Source organism: Heterocephalus glaber, unplaced genomic scaffold (genome assembly GCF_053883595.1).
Source record: "Heterocephalus glaber isolate CG9 unplaced genomic scaffold, H.glaber_assembly_v1.0 deba00001600, whole genome shotgun sequence".
NCBI classification, from domain to species: Eukaryota; Metazoa; Chordata; class Mammalia; order Rodentia; family Bathyergidae; genus Heterocephalus; species Heterocephalus glaber.
In genome coordinates this window covers 40,529,386-40,554,384 of record NW_028258372.1, presented here as the reverse complement: position 1 = coordinate 40,554,384, position 24,999 = coordinate 40,529,386, and the positions used below count along the sequence as shown (strand labels likewise).

The window sequence follows — 24,999 nt, the reverse complement described above, 5'->3', positions numbered from 1 at the left end:
TGAAGGCCATGGGCCGTTGACCAGTGGTTTAAGGAAACCCTTGGAATTGAATGCAATGTTACACTGTAAGAAGAGGTTTCATCAATTTTATCAGCTTTGCAGGGAGCAATATAATCTCTAAAGTTTGAGAACCAGTGCTAGAATCCTCGCTTCGGCAGCCCATATACTAAAAGCCAGTGCTACAGATCCTAGCAAACACGAGGTACACAGGCACAATAAACTCCATGTTAAAAAATAATCTTCAGCCGGGCATGTGGCACACACTGGCTACACAGAAAGCTCAAGGCGAGCATGAACTACATGGTGAGACCCTGTCTCAAAACAAGAAACTCTACAGCTGGTATGGCTGTGCAAGTCTGTAATCTCAACTTCTTGGGAGGCTGAGGCAGGATGATCATGTTTGAGGTCAGCCTAAGCAACACAGCGAGATCCCGTTTCAAAAAATTTGAACAGTGCTGGGGATATAGCCCAGTGGTAGATCCTACCTAGCATACATGAGGCCTTTGGTACTTGTTAGGAAAAAAACTCTGCAAAATTTAAAGGCTTCCTTTAGACTTAGGAACCTAAAAATGAAACACAGCAATTACTCCAACAGGTAACTTGGGGGAAAGTTGCTATTGATTGTTAAGTCCAACAATTTCCCCAAATCTGATCAAAGATACAGAAAAAATGAGATTTAGCTATACTTAAAATAGTGTATTTCCCCAATAACAACAACACAAAATGAAAATAAAAATATTTAATACACAAACACAATAAAGTCAAGAAGCATTGAAAGCATTACATAGTGCAAACACCAAAAATAGAGCTACAGGCTTGGCGGAGTTTATGAAAATTATGCGAGCACACGTGACAATGTCTGTCCTTGTTTAGTAAGTGGACCACTATTCCAAGTCGTTTTAAATTGCCTTTTCTTTTCCACTTCAGGAAACCTCATTTGCTGCTCCTGTTGGCTGTGACTCTCATTAGAAATAGTGGAAACTGCGTGTGTTCTGGGTACTGGCAGTGCACTTACTCAAGTATACACAGAAAGGGTTTCTGTACACTCAGACCACAGCAAGGCAGTTCTCAGGATAGAATCCATTCCCCAAGCTCACACACGCTTCTCTCAGAACACCTGGAGGCACAACTCTTTTCTAATCAAGTTTCTTAGCAAGCTGGCCGTGGTGGTGCATGGCTGTAATCCCTGCACTCTGCGAGGCTGAGGCAGGAGGATCACAGGCTCAGGCATGGCCTGAGCAACTTAAGAGACTTAGTGAGACCCTGTCTCAAAAATTTAAAACATAAAAATGTTTAAAAAGGGCTGGGGATGTAGCTTAGTGTGAAGAGTATGGGGTTCAATCCCCAGCAAGGCCTTAATGAAAGGACAGAGCCAGAAGCACAGATGAAAGGTCACAGTAGGCCACACTGGCCCTGCTGGGCCGGCATAAAGAAGCACTGGTGCCGCTTCCAGGACACAGGGGACTGAGCATTCACCCAGAGCTTGCTTTTTACCAAGAGTACAACAGCTTCTTGTGTCTTCTTCAGGCAATTCCAGGTTTTAAAATTGCTCATCTCCACAATACACTATGAGGTAGAAAAGGCAGGTGTGGGTGCTAATTTTCAAATGACAAAAGCTAACACTTAAGAAGTCTAGGGCTGGAGCACACATGGTGGTGCACACCTGTCATCCCAGCACCTGGGAGGCTGAGGCAGGAGAATCACCGTGAGTTTGAGGCCAACATGGACTACATACTGAGTTCAAGGGCAGCCTGGACAACACAGCAATAGCCTATCTCAAAAAAACCAAAACCAAAGCAACAACAACAAAAAATCCAGAAACAGGTAACTTTGAACTAAGAGGACCTATGAGGAAAAGTAAGGGAGGAATAAAGGGGAAATATCTGTTGACATCAGAGTACTTACTGTTTTCTAAACACAGTAAAATCTTTGGATAAGAAATTAAATGCTCTGACAAATCCTCAAGTGATATAATGGCAATGTTAATTTTCAATAAAGCATTTGCCAAATTATAGCAACTGTCTAAGAAAGCAACTGCTCTGATTGTGCTACCTGGCCCTTTTAAGGTATCTCTGACATCTCCACTTTAAAAAATAGGGTGGGGTGACGGTGGGGGTCCTACCAGCCGTGGTGCGGCACTCCCAGAAGGCATTAAATGAAGACCCTGTGTGCAGGAATGACAATCGCCAGGGATGTGGCACGGTGGATCTCAGTGGACTACCAAGAAATACTAGCCACCTCCTGCAGACCTGCGGCTTTCTCTGTAACACTTTCAGTCATTCAAAAGACTACTGATGAAGGCTCAGCAAACACAAGTGTAGGTTTGCTAAAATAGTTTCTTTAATAATGCCACATTCACTAGTAATGGCATTCCTTGGATTGCACATTCATTACATCAACCAAACTCATTTAACCCTCTCCTACGGGACCGGATACACAGTGACTCCTGAAAAGGAAGAATGCAGGTACAGCCATGGTAGGTAACAAGCTGAGCTGGGCCAACAGAAAGAACATCTCAAAACAATCAGAAAACTGTCACCAAACTACAGAGCCACCTTAACCACTACCTCAGATGCTCACTTCCAGTTTAGCTTAGGGTCCTCAACATTTCTTCTCCTATGCTAAACTCCAGCTGTCTACTCATAAATCTGAGAAATTCCAGCAAAGTAACCTCACCATTCCCTATGGCAGTGCAAATTTTCTGACATTTGTAAACACTGTACATTTTACTTTTGGCACAGGGGAGAGCTTGCAGGTTCCTGTATCTCTGAAGTGCAGATTCTAAACACAGCTGGCTCCCAGTTTACAGCCATTTTCCACAGAAGTAGTCTTGGTCTTGATCCTGTGGGTGCACATACATGCACCCTCACAAACAAGGGACCAGCAAAAGGAACTCTTCCCTAGAGTGTGGGTCTCAACAATTTAAGCCCATAATAGACTAAATGGAAACAACAGATTCACAGTATCTAAAGCTATGTACTTTCAGAAGTTCACATAACTCTGCAGAAAAAAATAAAATAAAAATACCAAACAGCTGGTTAGTGAAGTTTCCTCCTTTCTAAAGTGAACCGAGCTAACATTACAATGGCTTTGTAGAACCCAGGAACATTCACCCATTTCTCGTGAATGACGTTTTTTTTTTGGTACCAGGGATCAAACTTGGGATGAATGACTTTTTAAAGAAGCCAATGTTGCACAAATGAGCACACATAAGAAAGCTTCAAATTTAAATACCTCAATCCAAATAATATTCTACAAAGTACAACATACAACTAAGTGTAATAAATTGTAACTAAAACACAATCCCATTATATCAGATGCTTAGCAGTGAGTCGGTTTACTTGGCACAAGCTCGTGGCGGACTGGAGGCTGGCCTGGCTGGACTCCCATGGACTGCTCGAGCTGCCACTGGAAACCTGGGCTGTCCCTAGACAGACTCTGGAGAAATGGTGAGACCTGTTGTAAGGCTTCATCTACAGTTTGAGTACGATTTAAGTACTAAATACAAAACATACAATCACTGTTAAGTACACTGTAAGGAGAATGACTTAGTAACTGTGTGAGGCAAGAGTCTTTTTGCTGTAATCTAGGAAACACTTTTCTAATGATTTATCATCTCTGCTCTGAACCTTTTGTCCAAGATAACAGGATCATAAATACTAACCTAAGTGATATCTAAAATAAGAAATATAGTGCTAATGTGGTGTGATTTCATTATTCAATCTACGGCATGATGCAGCAGAAAGCGCTGAACTCCAACAGCTATTTTATTTATGTATTTTTATTTTTTGGTACCAGGGATCAAACTCGGGTCCTTGTGCTTTTGAGGCAGGCAGCAGAACCACGGAGCTAAATCCCCAGCCCTTCAACAGCTATTTTAAAAGCACTTCCTCACAATCAAGATTTTGACTCAAGCATGGCTCACCACTAACTAGGGTGACCATACAATTAATGTCAAAATGAAGACATCTGAAAATAAAAGGAGTAAGATGGTGATAAACTGAGTAGGGTGCTGAAAAGCAGAGGCAAACTGGCACGGACCCTGGAAAACCAGAGCATTATGTTCCCATGATTACAACTAAGAGATGAATGGGGGTATACCCTACACAAGGAAACTTCTTAAAGATTTCACATACAAACTGTGACTTGCTTTAGTGGGAGAGAATAAAAATATCTGTAACCTGGTAACAATGAAAGAAGAACAAAGCTGAGGGTCATGGCGCAGGCCTGTAATCCCAACACTCTGGAGGCTGAGACACTAGAATCACCGCAAGTTTGAGGTCAGCCTGGGTTGCATAGTGAGTTCAAGCCCCACCTGAAGTACACAGTGAGATCCTGTCTCAAAAAAAATCAAAATAAGGGCTGAGGATTTAGCTCAGTGGTTCAGCTGCCTGCCTCACAAGGTCCCAAGTTCGATCCCCGGTACCAAAAAAAATTAAAATGAATTGAAAGAAAACAAAACCATCTGGGTGTGCGGACACATGACTATAATTCCAGAAATGCTGAGGCAGGAGGATCATAAGTTCAGCCAGGGCAGTTGATCAACTTAGCAAGGTGAAGTCTTAAAAGCGTGTGTGGGGGGAGTGTTCCACTTTGGGGGATGGACAAAAACAAGAGTAAGAAGATGGGTTGAAGTTTCTTGCAGGTAAACACAAGGTTTGGCTCAAACATATATCCCAGCAGCACAAAACAACTTACACTCACATCTTCTAAGCAAAGTACTTGGTACTAAGAGAGCTAGTGAAAAACTCAGATAAGTAAACAGGAAAAAAAGGAAGGCTGAGTGGCCTACATGGATTCTGTGCTGGTAAAGATGTATCAACGTTACCATTACATATCTACCAACATAAATACGATGTGTAGTTCTTACATATAAAAAAAACCCTGCAAATTTACATAAGGGGATCACAGGTATAACTGCAGTTCCCTAATTTTCTCAGTACTCCAGTTTATCACTTACAAAAGGGCCTAATAAAAATCAAACAAGGGCAGGTGACTTAGCTCAGTGGTGCCGCCGCCTGCCTGGAAAGCGCAAGGTCGGGAGTTCAATCCCCGGTATCAAAAAAAAACAAAAACAAAACACTATCTATTATGAGGAGAGTGCTGCAGGAAGGAGATAGGGAAAAAACTAATTTTAAAATTTTAGACTATTCACCGTGCTCTCACAGTTTAAGTCAAAGGAATAGTTTTGCTTATGAGGGGGAAACACTTATCCTTATATCCTGAAAAGCCAGGCTTGAGCTTCACTAACCAGGACACAATGTTCAGGTCACTCCATCACTTTATTTGTTCTCACAGTGGGAGTAAATGTTCTGATTAGCTAACACTGACATTTACAGTCTTCTCTTTTAGGAGAAAGTGTTAAAAGTCACTGTTCTCTCTAGTCTCATTTTGGCTACAAATCAGTCCCTAAAGCTGTATTTTAAGCTTCTTAGTTGTCTCACATTCAACAAGCCCTATCTTAAAATATCTAACAAACAGGATGGTACACACCTGTTATCCCACCACTTTAGGAGGGTGAGGCAGGGGGACTGAGATCAGACTCAGCCTGGCCAACCCAGTGAGATCTTGTCTCAAAAAACTTAAAAGGCAGGCCAGGGATTTAGCTCAGTGGTTCCACCACCTGACGCCTGCCTCGAAAGCAGAAGGACCGCAGTTCGATCCTCAGTACCAAAAAAAAAAAAAAAAAAATTTTAAAGGCTGTGGATGTAGATCAGGGAGACTGCACTGGGTTCAATCCCCAGTACCACTACAAAAAAGCGCAAGGTCCTGAGTTCAATTCCCAGTACCAACAACAAAAAGTGGGAGGGAGAAACAAGTATTTATAAAAGATTTACTGGTCACGACACTTGGATTTTAGTAATACCTCTACCACTAAGCTGTGTCATGTGGCTTCATGTGAAAAGAGGGACTAAATAATTGAGTGCTTTATAGTTTTAAAACTCAGAAAATGTTAAGAAAATTTCCCTTCTAGAAACTAAATATAAGAAGACATCCAGTTCTATCTACTTTCTGCTGAAGATCTACAATGGTAGGGAAGAAAAGCCCTCCCTTGGAGAGTGGGGATCAGTCAGTTTCTGGGGATTTGGGCACTTTTAACAAGAACCCCAGGCCGGGGATTTAGCTCAGTGGTTTCCCTGCCTGCTGCGCAAGTGCAAGGACCCGAGTTTGATCCCTGGTACAAAAATAATAATAATAATAATAATAATAAAATAAAAAATAAAAATTAGAAAAACTGTATATATAAAAGAAGAAAAAAAGAACCCCAGATTCTTACAACTCAAGGCCAACTTCCTAGGACCTCTGTCTGCAGTGAGGTAATTCATACTCCTGGGGATACACCACTCTTCTATGCATTAAGCAGACATAAATGGCAATAAAGAAATCAACTTGAAGATCTTCAATTTCTGTACTTTCCTAAAACTGATGTGGCCTAAGATTACTGAAGAGAATTACAGATTCATTTATCTTAATTACTTCCTTTTCCACAAACACTGTAACCCCTACTACTCATCTGAATGCTACTGCAGGCTACTGCCTTCGGTGTGAACTCCAGAGGCAGAGACCAAAACACCTGGAGGGCTCCCAACAGACATTCAGGGCAAAAAAACAGAGGAGAGTTCGGTTAAAAATTCTGTGCTTCTCTTCAGAAGTGGTAACTGAGAGCTGAGAATTTAGCTCAGTGGTTCCGGCACCTGTCTCGCAAGTGCACAGTCCTGAGTTCGATCCCTAGTACCACACACACAAAAAAAAGAAGTGGTAACTGAGAAGGCTGTGCCAAGAATCCCATGCTTATGCATGTACTGAAATACTGACAAAAGTTTAGTCTATTTTGGCTGATTAATTTTGAAATGAGAATAGACTCTGCCAGTTTATATGACCAGCCTTTTTCTATAATTTACTGATAATCAGTAAATATACAGGTGCAAGACTTTTTTTCCCCTGTAGTACTGGGGATTGAACCCAGGCCTTCACACTGAGCTACATTCCCAGCCCTTCCTGTTCTATGTCTGTCACCAAGTTGCCCCAGACTGGGCTTGAACTTGTGACCCTACCGTTTCAGCTTCCTGGAGTGCTGGGATTACAGGCAGGTGCTGCCATGCCCAGTTTGATCAAGGCACATATATAAAATGCATAATTTTGGATGGTACATCCTTTGTAAGTACTTCAATTTAAAAAACTCAAATATCAAAGATGTGCAAAAGGAAATCTAGGAGGACAGGCATGAAATAAAGGACTGCTAGAAACTCAGGGGTACAGGGGTTATTTTGGGGAGACAGGAACGTTCTATAACTTGGAACGGTTACTTAGATTTCTCCAACACACCCAAAAGCAACACTTCATTATATGTTAACTATACCTAGATTTTTTTTTTTAATGTGCAAAACGTAATATATACTTTCTTGGGGTTGCAATTACTTAATAGGTTTAATTGGATCCAGGGTGGCAGGGGTCAAGTGTCAGTGCTCAAACATCAAAGGCAAGGTGGACAATATTCTTGTAAGGGACACAGAAACAAAACAAATGATAAGAATGGTCTGACACGTGTAGGCCTATGGCACTGGTTAATGTATCATGGTGTTTCTGGAAATGAAATACATAGGAAGCCTACTTAAAAAAATTTTTTTAAAAAGCTAAATATAGTTTCTAAAATTATTTTAGGGCTATGTTACAAAATTGTTTGGTAACCACTGACTAACGCATACATGGGAAGAAATCTCTTATATTTTGAGTTCTTTTTCTTGAGCTGGGCACGGTGACAAGAACCTGTAGTCCCTAGGGCCAGGGATATAGCTCAGTGGCGTTGTGCCTGCCTCACAAGTGCAAGGTCCTGAGTTCAAGCCCTGGTACCAAAAAAAAAAAAAGAACCTGTACTCCCAGCTGTTCAGAAGACAGAGAGGCAGCCTGGCTAACACAGTGAGATCCTGACTTTTATAAGAACAATAAAGGACACAGCTTAGTGATGCAGCACATCAAGGCCCTGGGTTTAATCCCAGCACGCAAAGAGCAAAAAACAAAAATATTTTCCTTCTTGGTTTATCGGAACTAAGCAGCCTTACTATATCACAAAGTGATTCACAGGACTTAGTAATTTGACAAATCAGATAACTTGCTTTTTCAGTGTTAGCCCCAGTATTTTTCTAATAACTACCTTGGATTTTAGTGCCAGAAAATTACATTAAGAGGAAGAAACAAAATCAACTAAAGAATTAGTCTCCAAATAATTTGCTCAGTGAATGAATAAATACACTTAAGTTTATACTGGTAGTTGTTTCCTCCCAGACCTTCATCTTTGGAGGGAGAATGAAGTAGCTTATGAATCTTTTCAGGTTAATGAAGTCCCCAAACTGATGATCTAGTTCTAACCTACTCACTCTCAAATTCCCTAAGTGTATAAGCAAAAGTGACCCGGAACGCAGATGTTTACATGAATAAATAAACATGAGGAATGATCATACTGAGCGAACAGGCTCAATACTGATGTTTTGAGACATGACCTGGTCCTCTAGTACTTCCCAATTGATTCAGCTATGCTATAAAAACCTTAATGACTAACTGAATCTCTTTCTGGCACGTAGGACATGAGGCCCCGGACTTCTTTAGTCTTCTAGCGCAGTGAAAGCAGGTGGTAAGATGGCTTGTCCTCCCGTGAATAATGTTTCCATCTCGTGGTCTTCTCTCACATAAGCTACATGGCTTCAAGATATTCTGGCAATCCTCCATGTTTTCTGTCTCTACTTTCTGCTCAAAAATGTTATCTGATTGTTCTCCCATGCTTGAGATGGTCTCTTGGCTTTCAGAACTGTGAGCCAAATCCAAAAATTCCACTGAGCTGCAAGGATTAAATAGTTTGGAATTGTCTTCCTTGACACGAACATCTTTAGGTCTAACAACTGGAGCTGAAATGGTTCTTCGGCAATCAGGGACATCAATTCCTTCATCTTCCGTCTTTTCAGGTATGGCAGTGATATCGGATGTGGAGAGAGAATGAGTTAACTTAGAACAATCAGAATACCAATCCTTCCTCAAGGCCCAGCAACGAAAACAGTACCTCTTGCTTGGAGAGTTAAATTTCTTGCACTCTGTACACTGCCATTCATCCTACAAAGACAAATGCAGCTGATTAACACTCACTGGTGACCATGACCCTGAGAGGAAGGGAAGTTGGGCCAAGTCCTCATCATGGCAATGAGCTAGTGACAGGGCAGACATACCATTAACAGTGGTCTAGCCTAGAAGTTGGACAAATTCATAGCCACATGGAAGATTGTCTTTGGAAGCTGTACACTGATAGCGTCACAACTGCCTTTTTCAAGCCAAAGTCTGATGTACCTATTTATTAAGAAAGTTAAACTATGGGCTGGAGATTTAGCTCAGTGGTTTCACCACCTGCTGCGCAAGCGCAAGGACTCGAGTTCAATCCCCAGTACCAAAAAAAAAAAAAAGAAAATTAAACTAGTTGTGTATGGTGGCACAGTCCTTAATCCCTGCCCTCGGGGAGGCTGAGGCAAGAGGATTGCAAATTCAAGTCCAGCCTGAGAGACTTAGCAAGATCCTGTCTCAAAATAAAAATATTTTTAAAAGGCTAAGGATGTATCTCAGCACAAAGGTCTGGGCTTAATCTCCAGTACCGAGAGGAGGAAAAATGCTAAACTATTTTGGCTTTCCATCCAGTTTGGGTGAAATTTTTATTGTTTGCTTTCCTTGTTACCTTCTTTAGGGCACTTTTCTATGCATAATTTATGCTGTTATGAAGCATGAGGGTAACAAATGAAGGAGACATAATATTCTCTTTTTTTCCTATTAACAAATAATAAAACTTGGCCAAGAGGAAGCTAAAACTAAAATGAAATTTGGAAACTACTTAGTTTTGCACATTTTCTCTCACTGCTCTGAGGATCACAGGTAAACTGTATGCCTAAATCACACCCTCTGAAAAATGAATGTCCTTGTCCTTGAATTCCAAGTAGTTTTACCCCTACTACTCAATATTCAAATTAGGCGATACTAGAACTCAATAAATTTTAAATGCCTTAATTCAAAGGTAGCTACCTGGAACAAGTCACGCGTATTTAATGCAGGTAATTGCCTGGCTTTGACAGGATCAATGATTTGACACAGGCAGACTTCATTTCTTTCAGGACAAAGGCCAAGCACTTCAAGTTTAGAAATCGTAACTCAGGGCCGGGGATAGCTCAGTGGTTTCGCTGCCTGCTGCGCAAGCGCAAGGACCCGAGTTTGATCCCCGGTACCAAAAAAAAAAAAAAAAAAAAAAAAAGAAATCATAACTCAATTGTCACTCTAGCCTGAGAGGCAAAGATACAATCATTTGCTGAACCAGGATCTTCCCCAGAGAGTCACAAACACTCGCCAATTTATGAACCTCTAATCTCATATGAAATGCTATACTCAAAGGAATTTCATGAAGATCTGGAATTTGTAATTGATGATATGTTGCAATTTAAATGGCATCACTTTTTCTTTTTTTAATAGCACATAAAATAATAGGGCTTATTAAATTCAATGGCATCTTTCATTCAGTGAAATACAGGCTATTTGCTTAATAGGTTTTCTGGGCCTAAGTACCCACAGAAGTCTGATTAAGACGGCAACATTTATCTCTGCTATTTGTCGGATGGTCAAGAACACTTACTGGACCAATATGTTATACTTTATTACTTAGTGTGCACAGCCATGTAATTTGCAATGAATTAGGATGGTCAACAGCAGTGTAGAGGGAATGGGGGAGGATCAATACCAGGGACAACCTAAAAGTATTTCTATTCTTAAGCAGCAAAATATAAAGTCTCCTCCTTACCCATGCCCTACCACCCTTCTCCTGGAATTGGTTAGTTATAGAAAGTACTAAAAGGAAATGGGAAAAAAACATAAAAAGGGAAAAAGCAAAGTATACACTTGGGTCTGGACTTAAGTTGCCAATCTGTAATAAATCTAAGCATTGAATACCAAATCTTCCTTAACAGTAACCTGTGTGTAAATTAAGCTGTCTTCCATTTACTTCTTTGTTAAGAAAGCATTGACAAAATTACTTCTATAATCACCAAAGAATTTTAGAGGGCCTACAAGTCTGTCTTGGGATTACAGAGAGGTGTTTAGTGAGAGAAAATATTACAGGAGTACTTTGAATAATGCTGTGTTATCTCCACTGCATCAAAACCAAAGAGTTCTGATGACAGGGGCATGGAGCCATTACAGTCATCTTTCCAAGAGGAGAGGAAAAAGGTTAGATCAAGTTATCCTTTTCTCTTCTCAAATTCCAACAAAAACCCCTAACAAGATGTAAAGGATGCGCTATCTCTTATCAGCTAGGAAAGGTAGACAGAAATAGGAAAAAACGGCATTCCTCAACACAAGTGAACTGCTAGGATTACATCACCTGAAGATACAGTTGGCCAGTGCAAAAAAGCCTTAACCGGATGTTCATACCTCAGAGGTGACTTCTACATCAGTATCATCACTTAAGGACTTGGAGTCCTCAAGGTCATCACTTTTTCCCACTTCAATCATCTGTGAAGGCAAAGACATCTCATTACTAAAATTTATCTGTTTTAGCTGAGGCTGCTATTACCTGAAACCAAAAAAGACAAAACAGCTTCACATTCTACCTCCATCACTAACATTTAAAATGGGGTAGCTTAAATATGAGACCAGAAACATGACTCTGTACACATTTAGTTGGTGTTTTAGAGGCACAAATGATTGAAAAGCATCCAGAAGGGTTACCAAGTATCCTCTACCTTCAGAAGGGAAAAAGTATCCAAATTTAAAACTTTAAAGGAAATAAAAAATATCAATATAAAAATGCTACAAATTACTATTTAGAAATTTTTCATCTTGGGAATCTAGGAAGACCTCGAAGAATGAAACAAAGTATTTAAAACTTTTACTTTTCGGATTCAAGAGTAAAACTAGTTATTACCCTGGTTGTCTTATAAAAACCTATCCATAGTTCAGGAAACAAAAAGTCAAGAACTATTTAGAATTTAAAATTCTAAAACCTAAAACTGTAATTTTTCAGTCCAGTAAATGGAACAAAAACTACTAGGAAACAATTATGAACCTCTGTCTAACAACTTTCTCACAAAAGTATTTTAAGCCCTACCTCTCTATATATAAAAGTTTCCAAATGTCACTTTTATCTTTATTCTGCCACCAGCATTTCTTCCTTCCAACTAATGTAAGAGAACCCAAGCTATAGAGCAAACAACGCAAATTTCTAAGTAAATCCCATAAATGGATGGATGAATAAGACAACCCAATGTAAGCATGACCCCTCCCATATTTATTCAATGGCTGTTTACTGAAAATCTATGTGCTGGGAACTAGGTCTATTTCCCAATTTCTTTTGAGACTTGAACACACAGCCTGTCATGACTCCATTTTGGTGTATATTGTACTCAAGAATTCTAATTTCCCTCTTTTCTCTCAACTGTAAAATAGATAGAAAGAAATCATCTATCTTCCCATTTAGTTATAGAAAATGTTGAGACAATTCAGAACCTTGCCTTTTTAACAAAGCAAGATTTTGAGGGAAAAAAAAGAAACACTTCACAACAGATTGGATAAACAGTAAGGAAAAGTGTGGCTTGTAGCTTCTAATGAAAGAGTTTCACAATGAAACTATCTTACTTCTAAGGCAGCCCTGATTAACTTAATGTAAAGCTTAAAATTGGACACAGTGAAAGACTAAAAATAAAAGGGGGCATTATGTAACTTGTACAAAGAAAGAGGCAGAACAGATTACACTATGAACACATAAATACAATGAACATGAAATGTTTCCAAACGTACCTTTTTGTCACTCACTTTCCCTACTTCTTCACTTGCTTGTTCAGTATCAGCAGCTTCAACTTTTATTCCAACACCTAACTGCTCTGATACTGACTCATTTAAAAACCACAAATCATCTGTAGTATCTGAAACAATGGCAGTACCTATATCCTAATAGAGAAAAACAAATGTGAGCTTCTATAGTCAGTGGCTTATTAGAGATGCTGAACCAACACAAAGGAACCCAAAACTATGGTCTTCACATTACATCTCCAAAGAGCATTTCATCTTTCCTCTGCAGATATCTACTTGGCACTTAGCTACTGAGAATTTTCTTTTTCATTTTTTTTGGTACTGGGAATTGAAGCCAAGATCTTGTGCATACTAGGAAATTTTCTATTTTAATAGTAATTCAGAAATAGCACTAAAAATTTTTAAAGGGTAAGGACTCTTAATCCTTAAGAATTCACTCTTAGTACTCTTTTCTACAAGAGGCCCTCTAAAAATCCAGAAAACATTCCATTAGTTCTGACACAGTCTCTTTTAATGGTCAATGACTGCCTGCTGAAGAAATATTGGTGGCAACCCAAACCTTTAGCCTCAACACTTTCTGAAGTTTTAAACAATTTCAAATGTATGAAAACTGACTTTCTGCATTTATCTAAGAACATTTTATGACATGCATTCCTAAGACATTCATGACACAACTTATCATTTGGCCACTGTTATATGCCCATTCATTTATTCAACAAATACTCACTAAATGCCCATTAATGTGCCAGAAACTGTTCTAGGTACTAGGTAAGGGAACAGAGTGGTAAATAAAACAAAAACCCCGGGCTTACATTTCAGTAGGGTAAATGGACAATAAATACATACACAAACTACGCTGATACTTTTACACAATGAAAAGTGCAACAGAGAATAAAGATTAAGATAAAGGAGCAGAGTGGCTGAGAGGAGGCTATTTTAATTAGGGATGGTTTTGCAAGGCCACCACTTGTAACTGTGCAGATACAAACAACAAGAGGTGGACCCCACTGGAAGTGTACAGCATGACAGCACCAGTGGCCAGGGACAGGCTCTCCAAAGACAGCACATCTGAGGCAAACCCTAAATCACAGAAGAAAATGAAAGGATTTGGGGGAAGAATGTTCCAGAAAGAGGAAAGAACAGATTTAAGTTGCCTGAGGGGGAGAAGAATTTTGGGTTACAGGGTCAGAAAGAAGGCTGGTGTGTCTGGAAGGCATGCAAGTGAAGAATGACAGGAGGCGAGGTGGGCTGAGGCTGGTTCCGTTATGGCTATGGTAGAGTCTAGATTTTATTCTTCTTGCTTTCTGAACCCACTGAACAACTAGAAATGTGGAAGTGATGTAAATTACCCATTTAAAAAAAATTTGCCAGGCATGGTGGCACACACCTATAACCCCTGGACTTGAGAGGCTAAGGCACGAGGGTCATCTCATGTTCCAGGCCAGCCTGGCAAACATAGTAAGTTCAAGGCCAGCATGAATCACATAGTAATACCGAATCTCAAAAAGACCACCCAAGGGGCCGGGGATTGAGCTCAGTGGTTCCGCTGCCTGCCTTGTAAGTACAAGGACTCGAGTTCTATTCCTGGTACCAAACAAAACAAAACAAAAAGATTCAACAAGATAAACAAGAAGAAAAACAAAATTGTTGGGTAAGGCTGCTGTAATACCTGTATGAAAAAAGAATGATGGCTTGAATTAGGTTATGACAGAAATAGCAAAAATAATCAGATTCTGAATAAAAAGCTGGTAATCCAAAAGTGGCCTATGAAATCAGTATCTCCTTGTGTTTGGCTGGAATAATTAGGCACCCCACAGATTTTTTTTTTTTTTTTGTACCGGGGATCGAACTTGGGTCCTTGTGCTTGCACAGCAGGCGGCGAAACCACTGAGCTAAATCCCCGGCCCAGGCAGCCTGTAGATTTACAAAAAAGGAAAGACTAAGAAAGTAGTGTTTGGCAAAATTGTTTTTAAAAAGTCAAAAGAGTTCATGTTAAATATCAAATCCTCTAAAAGTGGAGGTGCTAAGTAGCAACCCTGATACGAAACTTTTGGCATATGGGGAAAAGAGGTCAGAGAACAGAGATATAGATTTGGGCCTCCAACATGTACAGTTAGCATTTAAAGACAAAGCAATAAGGAAGAACTCAGAGAATGCAACATGTGTCAAGAGTAACCAAAAACACTTCCCTTCAAACGTGCAATTTACCTGATGTGTCTGTAAATCAGTTGAGCCATTGCTTCTAGGTGTGTAGTTGCTTCTCAAGTTTCCTAGAAACCACCAAGGCAGGCCAGCTACATCCCACTCCTCAAACCCAAGGTCCAGCCTAGAAGTCTCATCTTGGGTTAAATTTTCTATCAAGTCTTCATCTATAGAAGTTAAATGAAAAGAATAACTACATATATAACACTTGAAAACCAAGGCTCTCCTCCAAAAATAACTAATACTTACAAACTCTTCATAAGATAGGTAAAAAGGAATTCCTACTCTCAGTAAAAATGAAGCAGAAGTCAAGTATCTGTCTTAGTGGCAGAGCCCAAGCCTCCTCCTCTTTAGGCTGCCTTAGCAAATAATGACACTAGAAGTAGGTAATTCATTCATCAAAGACACTAAACTCTAAAACCATCTGAGCAATGTTGTCATTATTCCAAAAGGACTTCTACGTGGTCAATAACTGGTATTTTAAACATTCCTACAACTGTATGACTCAATGGCTTAATCCACTGGAGTACAAATAGTAACAGCACAGTAGCCTGCATCCTTGAGATTAAAGCAGGGTGGTAGAGACAATAATGGGCAACCAGTTGTCAAGGCATTCTTCTTGGTACATTATTCGGGACATTTCTCAGTAATTTATGTTTTGGTAGGCAACAATCATTATCAATCATGTGGTAGGTTGTCCAAATACACCCACGTGTGCATGCGCATGCACACACACTCATATATGCATATCTCCTTTCTAGATCAATGGGATCTTTTGTTTCTAGAACTATCACAAATATTAAGCCTCCTGCCAATGTGTTTCAAGTAAAAGATTTTTGTACTATACATGTGACCCATATTCCAAGTAAATTACTAACACAAGTCTGCTGCTACCATACTAAATCTTTTTCTTCTCATCCTCCAGTCTTTTTTGTTGTACTTTATGCTTTTCCTACTTTCTCACTCTCTTTTACCTCTTCTCAATGCCCCAGGCCTGCCAATGGCAATCACCAGCATTTAAATGTGCTGAGGTACATATGACTGAAAGGATTTCTGCAATAAATGGGTCCTTGCCACAACTTAAGGCTACCTTATCTACCGACAAATTATGTTGGTCCTGCTTATTATAAATGTATCTGTCTGTGCCAAGGGAAACTTCAACTATCTTTTTACTTATCAATAAAATGACCAAAAGTCAATTCTGGAGATGGCATAATATTCAAGTTACACTGATGTATGCAAGCCCTATATTTATTGTGAATGGAAAATGAATAGGTCATTTTTCCACAAATAAAAATTCTGGTCTATCTATGCACCTTCCTGAAAATTCTAAACAATTTATTCTCATATTACCATCAAACATACATGGTTGCTTGAACTGACTACTCTTATATTTATTGCTGGTTCTTATATTTTAAGCAGCCTTTTAGGCAGAAAATAAGCAAGACCTGCATTCAAATTTAAAAAATTACATATTTAATTTCATACATACAAACTGTAATAGTTTCAAAATGAATAGGTAGCCCAAAATTTAGCTTTTGTTCAAATGCACTTTGAAGAAAACAATCCAGCATGACAAACTGTTTCAATGTAATTTAAACATTTAAAACATCTTCAGCAGCATAACTTTCTGGGATATAGTTAGAGGCCTAACCTGCCTTTTTTTTTTTTTTCTTTAAAGAGTAGGAAAAATTTATTGGGAGAAAGAAAGCTTCTGCCTAAGAGAGACAGAAGGGGGACTGGAAAGTGGGTTGCCCCTAACCTGCCTTTGATCTAAGCAGCAGACAGGTACCCAGACTAGAAACTATCACACCATAAAATACTTTTGGGAAATTTATGATCTTATACATAAAAAAAAAAGCATACTTTTAGAAGATAAAGTAGGATTTTGGGAAAACCTCCAAAGTATCAGTTAACTCATTTAGCTTCAATATACTATACCTAACAAGATGATAAAGCTCTGGTGACTACCAGCTGAGGGCAAAAGAAGTAGTAGGCTTCCTATACCTTCTTCTTGGCTCTGTGATACTAAGTGTATTTTGTCATTTTTTGCAAACTCCAAAATCTGTAAAAATTAGCCTTTACTTCAAAAGGTAAATACAAACCAAGATAAAAATTCTAACTATGTCAAATATATATAGGGTACTAAGATTAAAATAACCAAGGCAGCTGAATCCATGCATACAGAAAACTCACCAGTGATAAGCTCTAAGTATGCAGCCCTTTTAAACTAAGCATAGTAGCTAATAGGAGGGTCACGCACTATCCTAGCAGTCATGGACTAGGCGGACACTACCGTCTTCAAATTAACAATGCTGACTAAGCAGAAAAAAGAATTTCAGAAAAGAACAAGAAATGTGACATATGCAAGAGGTGTGCAGATGCAGAGACAGCACTATTTTTTTTAGTTTTCTAGGGAGGGAGGAGAAAAGAGAAGAGAAGAGAAAGAAGAGTCTACATACCCTTAATCCAAAACTTACCTCCTCTAGAATTTTTGTGTTTATGTTGTGAGGTAGGCAGTGTGTGAGCATCACCTTCTTCGGTTCTTTTCCTGGCATTGGAACCCTCCTGTGCACTTTGCTGAAAGAAGGGAAAGGTGTCCATCAGTGCAACAGAAATGACTGAGACCAGGGGATGTAGCAGTTCCACTCTGGCTCACCAGTCAGTGTGCAACACAATGGGTTTAGCACAAGAAAGAGAACTCTGGAGTTCACAACAGTCATCAAATAAAGCAACAAAACACCTCTCCTCAACCCACTATGAGCAGAGCTGGAAGAAACCCAAACCTAAGGGGGAGAAAAAAACCTCTGCACAAAGGCCAAAATCAACTCCTAAAAACAGGCTATCTGTATAAAGCCTACAGCCTACTACAAAATTAGGCACAATGCAGAGAACATGTGAAACCTTCAACATCTACCAAGATGATCATAAAGTTTCCCCAGGTTTCAGGAAACTTTAGGAAATGGCGTGACCCAAGCTTAACTGCAACAAGCCTACAAAAATCTAATACGTAAAGCAGTTTGCTGACACCTAGCTGGACATAAGACTGCTCTTTCTCTTTCACACACACGTGTACACACATGCAGAGCCACACACAAACCCAAAGAAAATGCAACTGGTAGAACTAAAGATCAGAAGTGCTACATCCCAAAGAAAGATTCAGAGACTGGAGCTCTGTTATGGGCAGAACAGAGAAGGTTCACTCTGTCCCTGGTCTGTGAACTCCCAAGAACTTTTCTTACAAAATTCTTACCACACCGGGGGAAGCCTTGGGAGTTCAAGATCCACAGGTACAGAGAAGGGGCCACTCTGTACAACAAATGAAGTCACCGTGTGGTGATTTTACCTTCGGTCGGTCTTGACTTGGAATATCCATACTGTGATCCTGTGCGAGAGCGAGAGTCTGAGCAGCATCTGGATAGCAAGTAAAACAGAAGGGAAACCTTCCCTGGTAATAACCGTTCTTTCCACAGAAAAAAGGACCTCAGCAAACAACCCTGCAGCCAGGCTCCGTCCCTACGGCTGGACTTCGCATTGGCTGGACAAGGCTCTCATTTGCAAGAAGGGGAAAACAAAACTGTAAGACCAAGACAGGCGCTGTTCAAAACAATGCCAAGATATAATCTTGGGGAAAGTGAAAATGATTAAAAATGTTCTTCTCCGTGCAACCTTTCACATTTTCACAGGAAAAGTGGTCCCATGCAGGAAATAATGGAAAGTATTTTTACCACCTTCTATATTATCAAACTTGCTTAACTAATAAACAACAAAAAGCCTGATTTCTTTTTTTTTTTCTTTTTCCAGTACCAGGGATTGAGCTCAGGACCTTGAGATTGCAAAGCAGGCGCGGCACCACTGAGCTAAATCCCTGGCCCAGAAAACCTGATTTTAAAAATTTAATTTATATTTTTAAGTGTTAAATTGTATGGTTTTTGGGGGGTTACCAGGGATCGAACTCAGGACCTTGCACTTTCGAGGGAAGCGAGGTGCCACTGAGTTAAATCCCTGGCCCTTAAGTGTTAAATTATAAAGCAGGGCATGGCAGCGCATGACTATAATTCCAGCACACAGGAGGCTGAGGCAGGAGGATCACTGTGAGTTCAAGGCCAGTCTGAACCACAAAAAAAAAAAAAAAAAAAAAAAGTGTTGGATTATAAAATGTGAAAATCTGATTTTTCCCTCACTTGCTTCATAAAACAGTAACATTCTGAAGCAAACCTACATTTTAAGTGTCAATCATGATTTCATGATCTAAAATTGCCATCACCGTAATAGACTGAATTTTTTTTTTTTTTTGTACCAGGGATTGAACTCGGGTCCTTGCACTTGTGCAGCAGGCGGCGAAACCACTAAGCTAACTCCCCGGCCCTAGACTGAATTTTTTTAAGCGAAAGTCTGACTATAAACATTTCCTAAGCAGAAAGACAAAGGAGATGAGGTTTTTTTCAAGACCAATAAAAAGCAAAGAAAAAAATAATCTGAGAGAAATTCTTAAGATACTGCATTAGACTGAGAGAAGGGCATTTCAAGGACTTAGAAACTTCAAGCAGACAGAAGATAAACACTTCGCTTCAGATAAGAACAAGCTACAGAGATTTAATGACCTGAACCATTCATTATATTAAGCTACAATGTAAGTGAAATGCACCCAAAATAAATCTGTTGTGGACTGGGTTCCTCAGCCACTACCAGGTCCCGAGAGAAAACATTTATAAAAAACATTAACTTCATCTATTAAAGATTGCCAGAGAATAACCAGACTCAGCAATCAGTCTGACAATTCAGCTGTTCTACACAAAGCAAACATGCAAAATTTTAATAGTAAAGAAGTTTCTAGAAGTATTTTTATAACTAAGTTGAGATACTGAAAAGTTCAGACAGTATTTTCTGATCACAGTGGTCTTAAAAGCAAACTAATTAACATGCAATTCAGGTGAAGGAGTTCTTTAAAAAAGCAATTCTACTCCTGCCACTTATATTACTAAAGCCTTATTACCTTACTTAGGCTAAAAAAATTAGAAGCAAAAAGAAATTACCTGGGAAAGCTACCAAATAAAAAGAAAACTTTTTTTTCAGTATTTGGGGAATGAACCCAGGGCCTTAGCAGCCCTTCTGTTTTGAGACAGTGTCTCACTAAGTCACTAGTTTGCCCATGCTAGGCTTGAACTTGAGCTCCTCCTGCCTCAGCCTCCCAAAGTACTAGGATTACAGGCGTAAACCACTATGCTCAGCTGTAAAAAGAAATTTTAATATAAATACAAAGCGTCCTTGCAAGCACAAGGTCCCGAGTTCAATCGAGTTCAATCCCCGGTACCAAAAAACAAACAAACAAAGCTTATTGTATCTATTTCATTTTATTAGTATACATGGAAAAATTTGGAGAAACGTTTTAGAAAGAACCACCTTCATTTGAACAATGGCACTGTCTTCAACTAAGGTGTAGGTAGGGCATATGAAAAGCATTTTTCTCATTTGTCCTTTCAAATAAAGCAAAGTACCTGTGAGCCAATTTGTGAAACTCAATAGAGACGCCCAGCTTTAAGCACCAATCCAAGGACAAGTAAGAGCAGATAGTCAACCAAAATTACTTCAGCAGCGTCCCGCTTTTAGTAACTGTAATTTTGCGGGGGGGGGGGGGGGGAGCATCAGGAAACTATTTTTGCAACTTTTAAATTCACATTTTTTTCAAAATGGTAAATTAAATAAGTAAAACAGATATTTTAAAGATTTAATGTTCAGAGAAAAAAATGTTCAAAAAATGAGGAGAGGCAAATTCTGTTCCAGCCACAGGTGAAAGAGACCTAGTGTGCAGCAGAACAGGCAGAGCGAGGCCTGGGCAGTGAGAGACCTCTGCCCTCCCACTTACCAGTGGCATCTGCTATCAGGCTATTTAATAAGCTACTCTATTAAAAAAAGTTTCTTCATCTCCCAACCCTTCTCACAGGGTTTTTGTAAGGATAAACTGTTTATTACAGAAATGCTCTTTATAACATATGACACATTAAATTCTGCAAAGAAACTACAAGGAAGAAAATGAGAGGGAAAAGTTGAGGATTACATCCACTCCAGATGTTCAGAGAACAGGCCAATCAGAACAAAATTTTACTGAAAGTGATCAGCCATTATAAAATCCTCCATATATTTCAAGCCATCAGTAACTATCCCAGGAAAGCCATATTATTTCACAAATTACTGAATTTCAATAAAGCTACTGTAGCAGCTGCAAGGCTTTCCCTCTCAAACAGAAATTCACAGCTGCACAGGGTGGGTAACACAGGCAAATGACTCAATGAAATGAGTGGCTTCAAAAATCATTGCGAGTTTGGGGGCTTGGGGACGTATCTCAGTAGAAGGTTCCATCCCCAGCACTGCCCCTCAAAATAGGCAATTTAAGCTCAAAATCATGTTTCAGTATGAGAACAAAATCTTCCCTACCTACATAAATCTTTACGAGGAATGCATTCTTGTCCATCTATTTCAGTAAACACAGCCAATTTAAAGTGATACGTGTCCCTTCTCCAAAGGACAATGTGACCTACAATCTAATCTGAAGCTAAGGAAAGGTCTTCATGTGAGAGGGAGGGGTGTCATTTGGAAATGAGAGAGAGTTAAGAGTTACATTTCAGCTGCAACTAGTTTATTCACTCATCTCTACCACACCCCTACCTTGGAGCCACAGACTCCAGGCAACCAGTTTCCTGCGCACAGCAAATTCAAATTTGAATTTGAATAAATTCAAAGGGCAGTATTTAAAGGCTTAGAATCAAGAAAAGGACTAAACAAATTAGCATCAGATTAGGTGAAAGGTTCTAGGGAACCATTATAATAGGTGCATCAGACTTACAGCACCTGAGCCCACCGTATCTTAACACAACTGACGGGGGGAGAGGCAGACTGAAAATGACTCCGTTGTGGTGAAATAAAGTACAAATTTACAAAGGCATTTAAACTTGAAACTACTCAAGCATTACCAGTTTACCAAAAGTAGGGAGGCTGAAGAGTTAGATAATTATAAGGATACAATCTGCCAACTCAAGAATGTGAGAAACTCTCCAGGACAAATGATCTATTTCTTCCATAAATAAATGACATGAAAACAAAAGGAGTGCTCTATACCATAGCAGAGTGACCATAGTTAGAAATTTATTGCATATCCCAAATTACCTCAGAGAGGACTTTGAATATTTTCAACACAAAGAATTGATAAACATTCAGGGTGATGGTTATGCAAAGTACTCTGATTTGATCGTGACATACTGTATACTATACTACATGACTGAGCAATTATGTGATTTTATTTTTTAAAAGACCAAAGTTTTGTTATTGAATAAAGGCGTTAATTATACCAAACCAAACACACACACACACACATTCACACATAAAAAGAGGATTAAATTTTACAGATTAAAGACACTTATCAGATCTATCAGCCAAATGCAACATGTGTGGACTTTGCATCTTGATTTGAACAAGTCAAAAATAAAAGTTTTTTTAAAAAAACTTTTTAGAGGGCCGGGGATTTAGCTCAGCGGTACCACCGCCTGCCTCCCAAGCACAAGGTCCTGAGTTCAATCCCCAGTACCAAAAAAAAAAAAAAAAAAAACACTTTTTAGATAACTAGGGAAAACAAAGCAAACCATACACTGACTTATCAAAGAGGATTACGGAGGCCCTGGGATGTAGCTTAGTGGCACCACACCTGCCTGGCAAGCGCAAGGTCCTGAGTTTGATCCCCGGTACCAAAAAAAAAAAAAAAAAGAGGATTATGGAACTATTATTAATTTTGTTATTAACTTTGTAGGATATATTTATGATGCTATAGTTATGTGTGAAGGAAGAAAGTCCTCATCTGTTAGAAACTTCAAAGTTACATCTAGATGAAGAGAATACAACTAGCCAGCGTTAACAACTGCTAGCTCCAGAAGGTAAGCATCTTTCTATGCTCAGAAGGTTTGAAATTTTTCACTGTGCAAAGTCAAATAACGTGTAACATCCTATAGGACAGGTAGTCTGAATGCCCAGCCACACCAAAGACACCACTTCCATCTCGATCCTCCTTGCTTGCCCATCACTTGCCCTCTAAAGCTCAAAGCTGTGATACAGATGTAAGAAATATGTGACATACCTGTAGTAGCAGTGGCTAAAGTGACAAGATTCTTTCTTAGCATATCATAGAGAGGGCTGTCAAAGAAACAATAAAAAATTAACTCCGAATCCCATTCTGAAGATATTATTTCCTACTAAATACTAAATGTGTTTCTGGTATGCACTCTCTCAACTTGATCAGGTACAGAGACAGAATCTTCTTCCCAGATTTTTTCTCAGTACTGAAGATACAACGCACGGGTGCTTTACCACTGAGCTACATCCCAAGCGCTTTGAAATATTTTGACACAGGGTCTTGTTAAATTCGCCAAACTGGCCTCAAACTTGCAATCCTCTGTCTCAGCCACTAGAGTAGTTGGGATTACAGATATGCGCCACCACATTCAACTCCAAAATCCGGGTGGGAGGCAGGTGTGATTCGAGACAGGGTCTCACTGTAGCTCAGGCTGACTTTGAACTCACTATGTAGCCCAGCTGGCTCTAAACGTGGAGCAATCCTCCTGCATCAGTCTCCTGGTTCAAAAACATTTTTCTTAATTATTTAAACATTAAGATGTGAATGTCCAGACTCTTGAGGATACTTTGTCCCATTAAAGAGCTTATCAATATATACATTTTACTTCATTAATAACAGTAACCCAAGTGGGGAGATTGCCTTTGGAAATTACCCCTTCAGCTTTTAGCATTTAACCTTTTAACTGAAGAGTCCAAGTGGAAGGGAGTCTTAATGTAAAACAAATGAGCTGAGAAGAAAGCAGTTGTTACTAAGCTAGAAAGAGAACTCTGGCTTCTCAATTACTAATTACTAACTACTCTGTCTAGATAAACTAATGACCACATACCCCCTGCAACTGGAGAAAGTCACACTTAGGTCAGAATAGCTCGACTATGATTTTTTTTTTTTTTTTGGTGTTTTTGGAAACAGGAACTCAACACATAGTTCAGGCTGGCCTTGAACTCACTAAGTAGCCCAGGATGGCCTCAAACTCTCAGTAATCCTCCTGCCTCAGCCTTCTGAGTGCTGAGATGACAGGCACCACCACGCCCACTTTCTGTTATTATTTGGCTCAGCATCAACCTCAAACTGCTCTTCAATTCTACATTTCTCTAATCTGTTCACTTTTCTTGCTCTCTAACAACTACTTTACAAAATCCTAACCTAGCAACACTAAGCTCCCTCCTACTCAGACTTTTGCATGATGTTTAATATGAAGCACTCCTTCAACTAGGCCCCTCAATCAACTCGGTCCTTCAGCTCTCAGATCAAATTTCACTTCCTCAAGGGTCGCCTCACACTCTAAAGTTCCCACACACTACTTACTTCATGTACCTGTTGTAGAGCACTGATCACAGTGTCCCCATAACATGTAGTAGCAAGATTATCTGACTGAGATGAGGAAGACCATCTACTGTCTCACAACTGTGTACACTCCGTAAAACCAGACTGTTTGCTCACTACTGTATTCCCAGTGCCTCACTGACTACCCTAATAGATGTGGTCATTATTTGCTGACTAAAGGAACAGTGAATAATCATTAATAACATAGAGAGATTAAGTGGGCAGGTAAAAGCACTCAAAGAAATACACAATCTGTCCCTCTTTTTACCTTGGATCTTTCACGGAGAAGCTCTGACGTCCTAACAGTTCTCCCAAAACATCTCCACCACAATATACCATGTGCTGCTCCCGCGGATCATAAAGCTGCTTCACCATTATATACTGGCCGAGATAGTGCATTACCTATGTGGAATGAAACACCATGAAACCATCTGTCCAACAGCTACCACTCCACACGTTCATTATGAGGAAGTAGTAAAGCAGCTTGCTAGAGAAAGTGAAGGATGTGTACGAAGGGTCACACAACA

The 24,999-nt window shown here is 39.6% G+C and overlaps 1 protein-coding gene across 6 annotated transcripts in view; it reads right to left on the bottom strand.

Moving 5' to 3' along the window:
• Positions 1–724: 724 nt before the first annotated feature.
• The window catches only part of Mdm4 (MDM4 regulator of p53), a 41,406-nt gene continuing 17,131 nt past the window's right edge, over positions 725–24,999 (bottom strand). For 3 of the 6 annotated variants that reach the window (XM_004862148.4, XM_013078664.3, XM_013078665.3), the window contains 8 exons: positions 24,741–24,874; positions 23,153–23,208; positions 18,374–18,441; positions 17,508–17,607; positions 15,034–15,194; positions 12,814–12,963; positions 11,449–11,529; positions 725–9,102 (listed from right to left, as the gene is read on the bottom strand). In XM_004862148.4, the coding sequence (XP_004862205.2) occupies positions 8,530–9,102; positions 11,449–11,529; positions 12,814–12,963; positions 15,034–15,194; positions 17,508–17,607; positions 18,374–18,441; positions 23,153–23,208; positions 24,741–24,874 (1,323 nt within the window). In that variant the 3' untranslated portion in view covers positions 725–8,529. The remainder of the gene's footprint in view (positions 9,103–11,448; positions 11,530–12,813; positions 12,964–15,033; positions 15,195–17,507; positions 17,608–18,373; positions 18,442–23,152; positions 23,209–24,740; positions 24,875–24,999) is intronic. The other 3 variants (XM_013078666.3, XM_021242188.2, XM_021242186.2) reach the window with 3 other exon arrangements.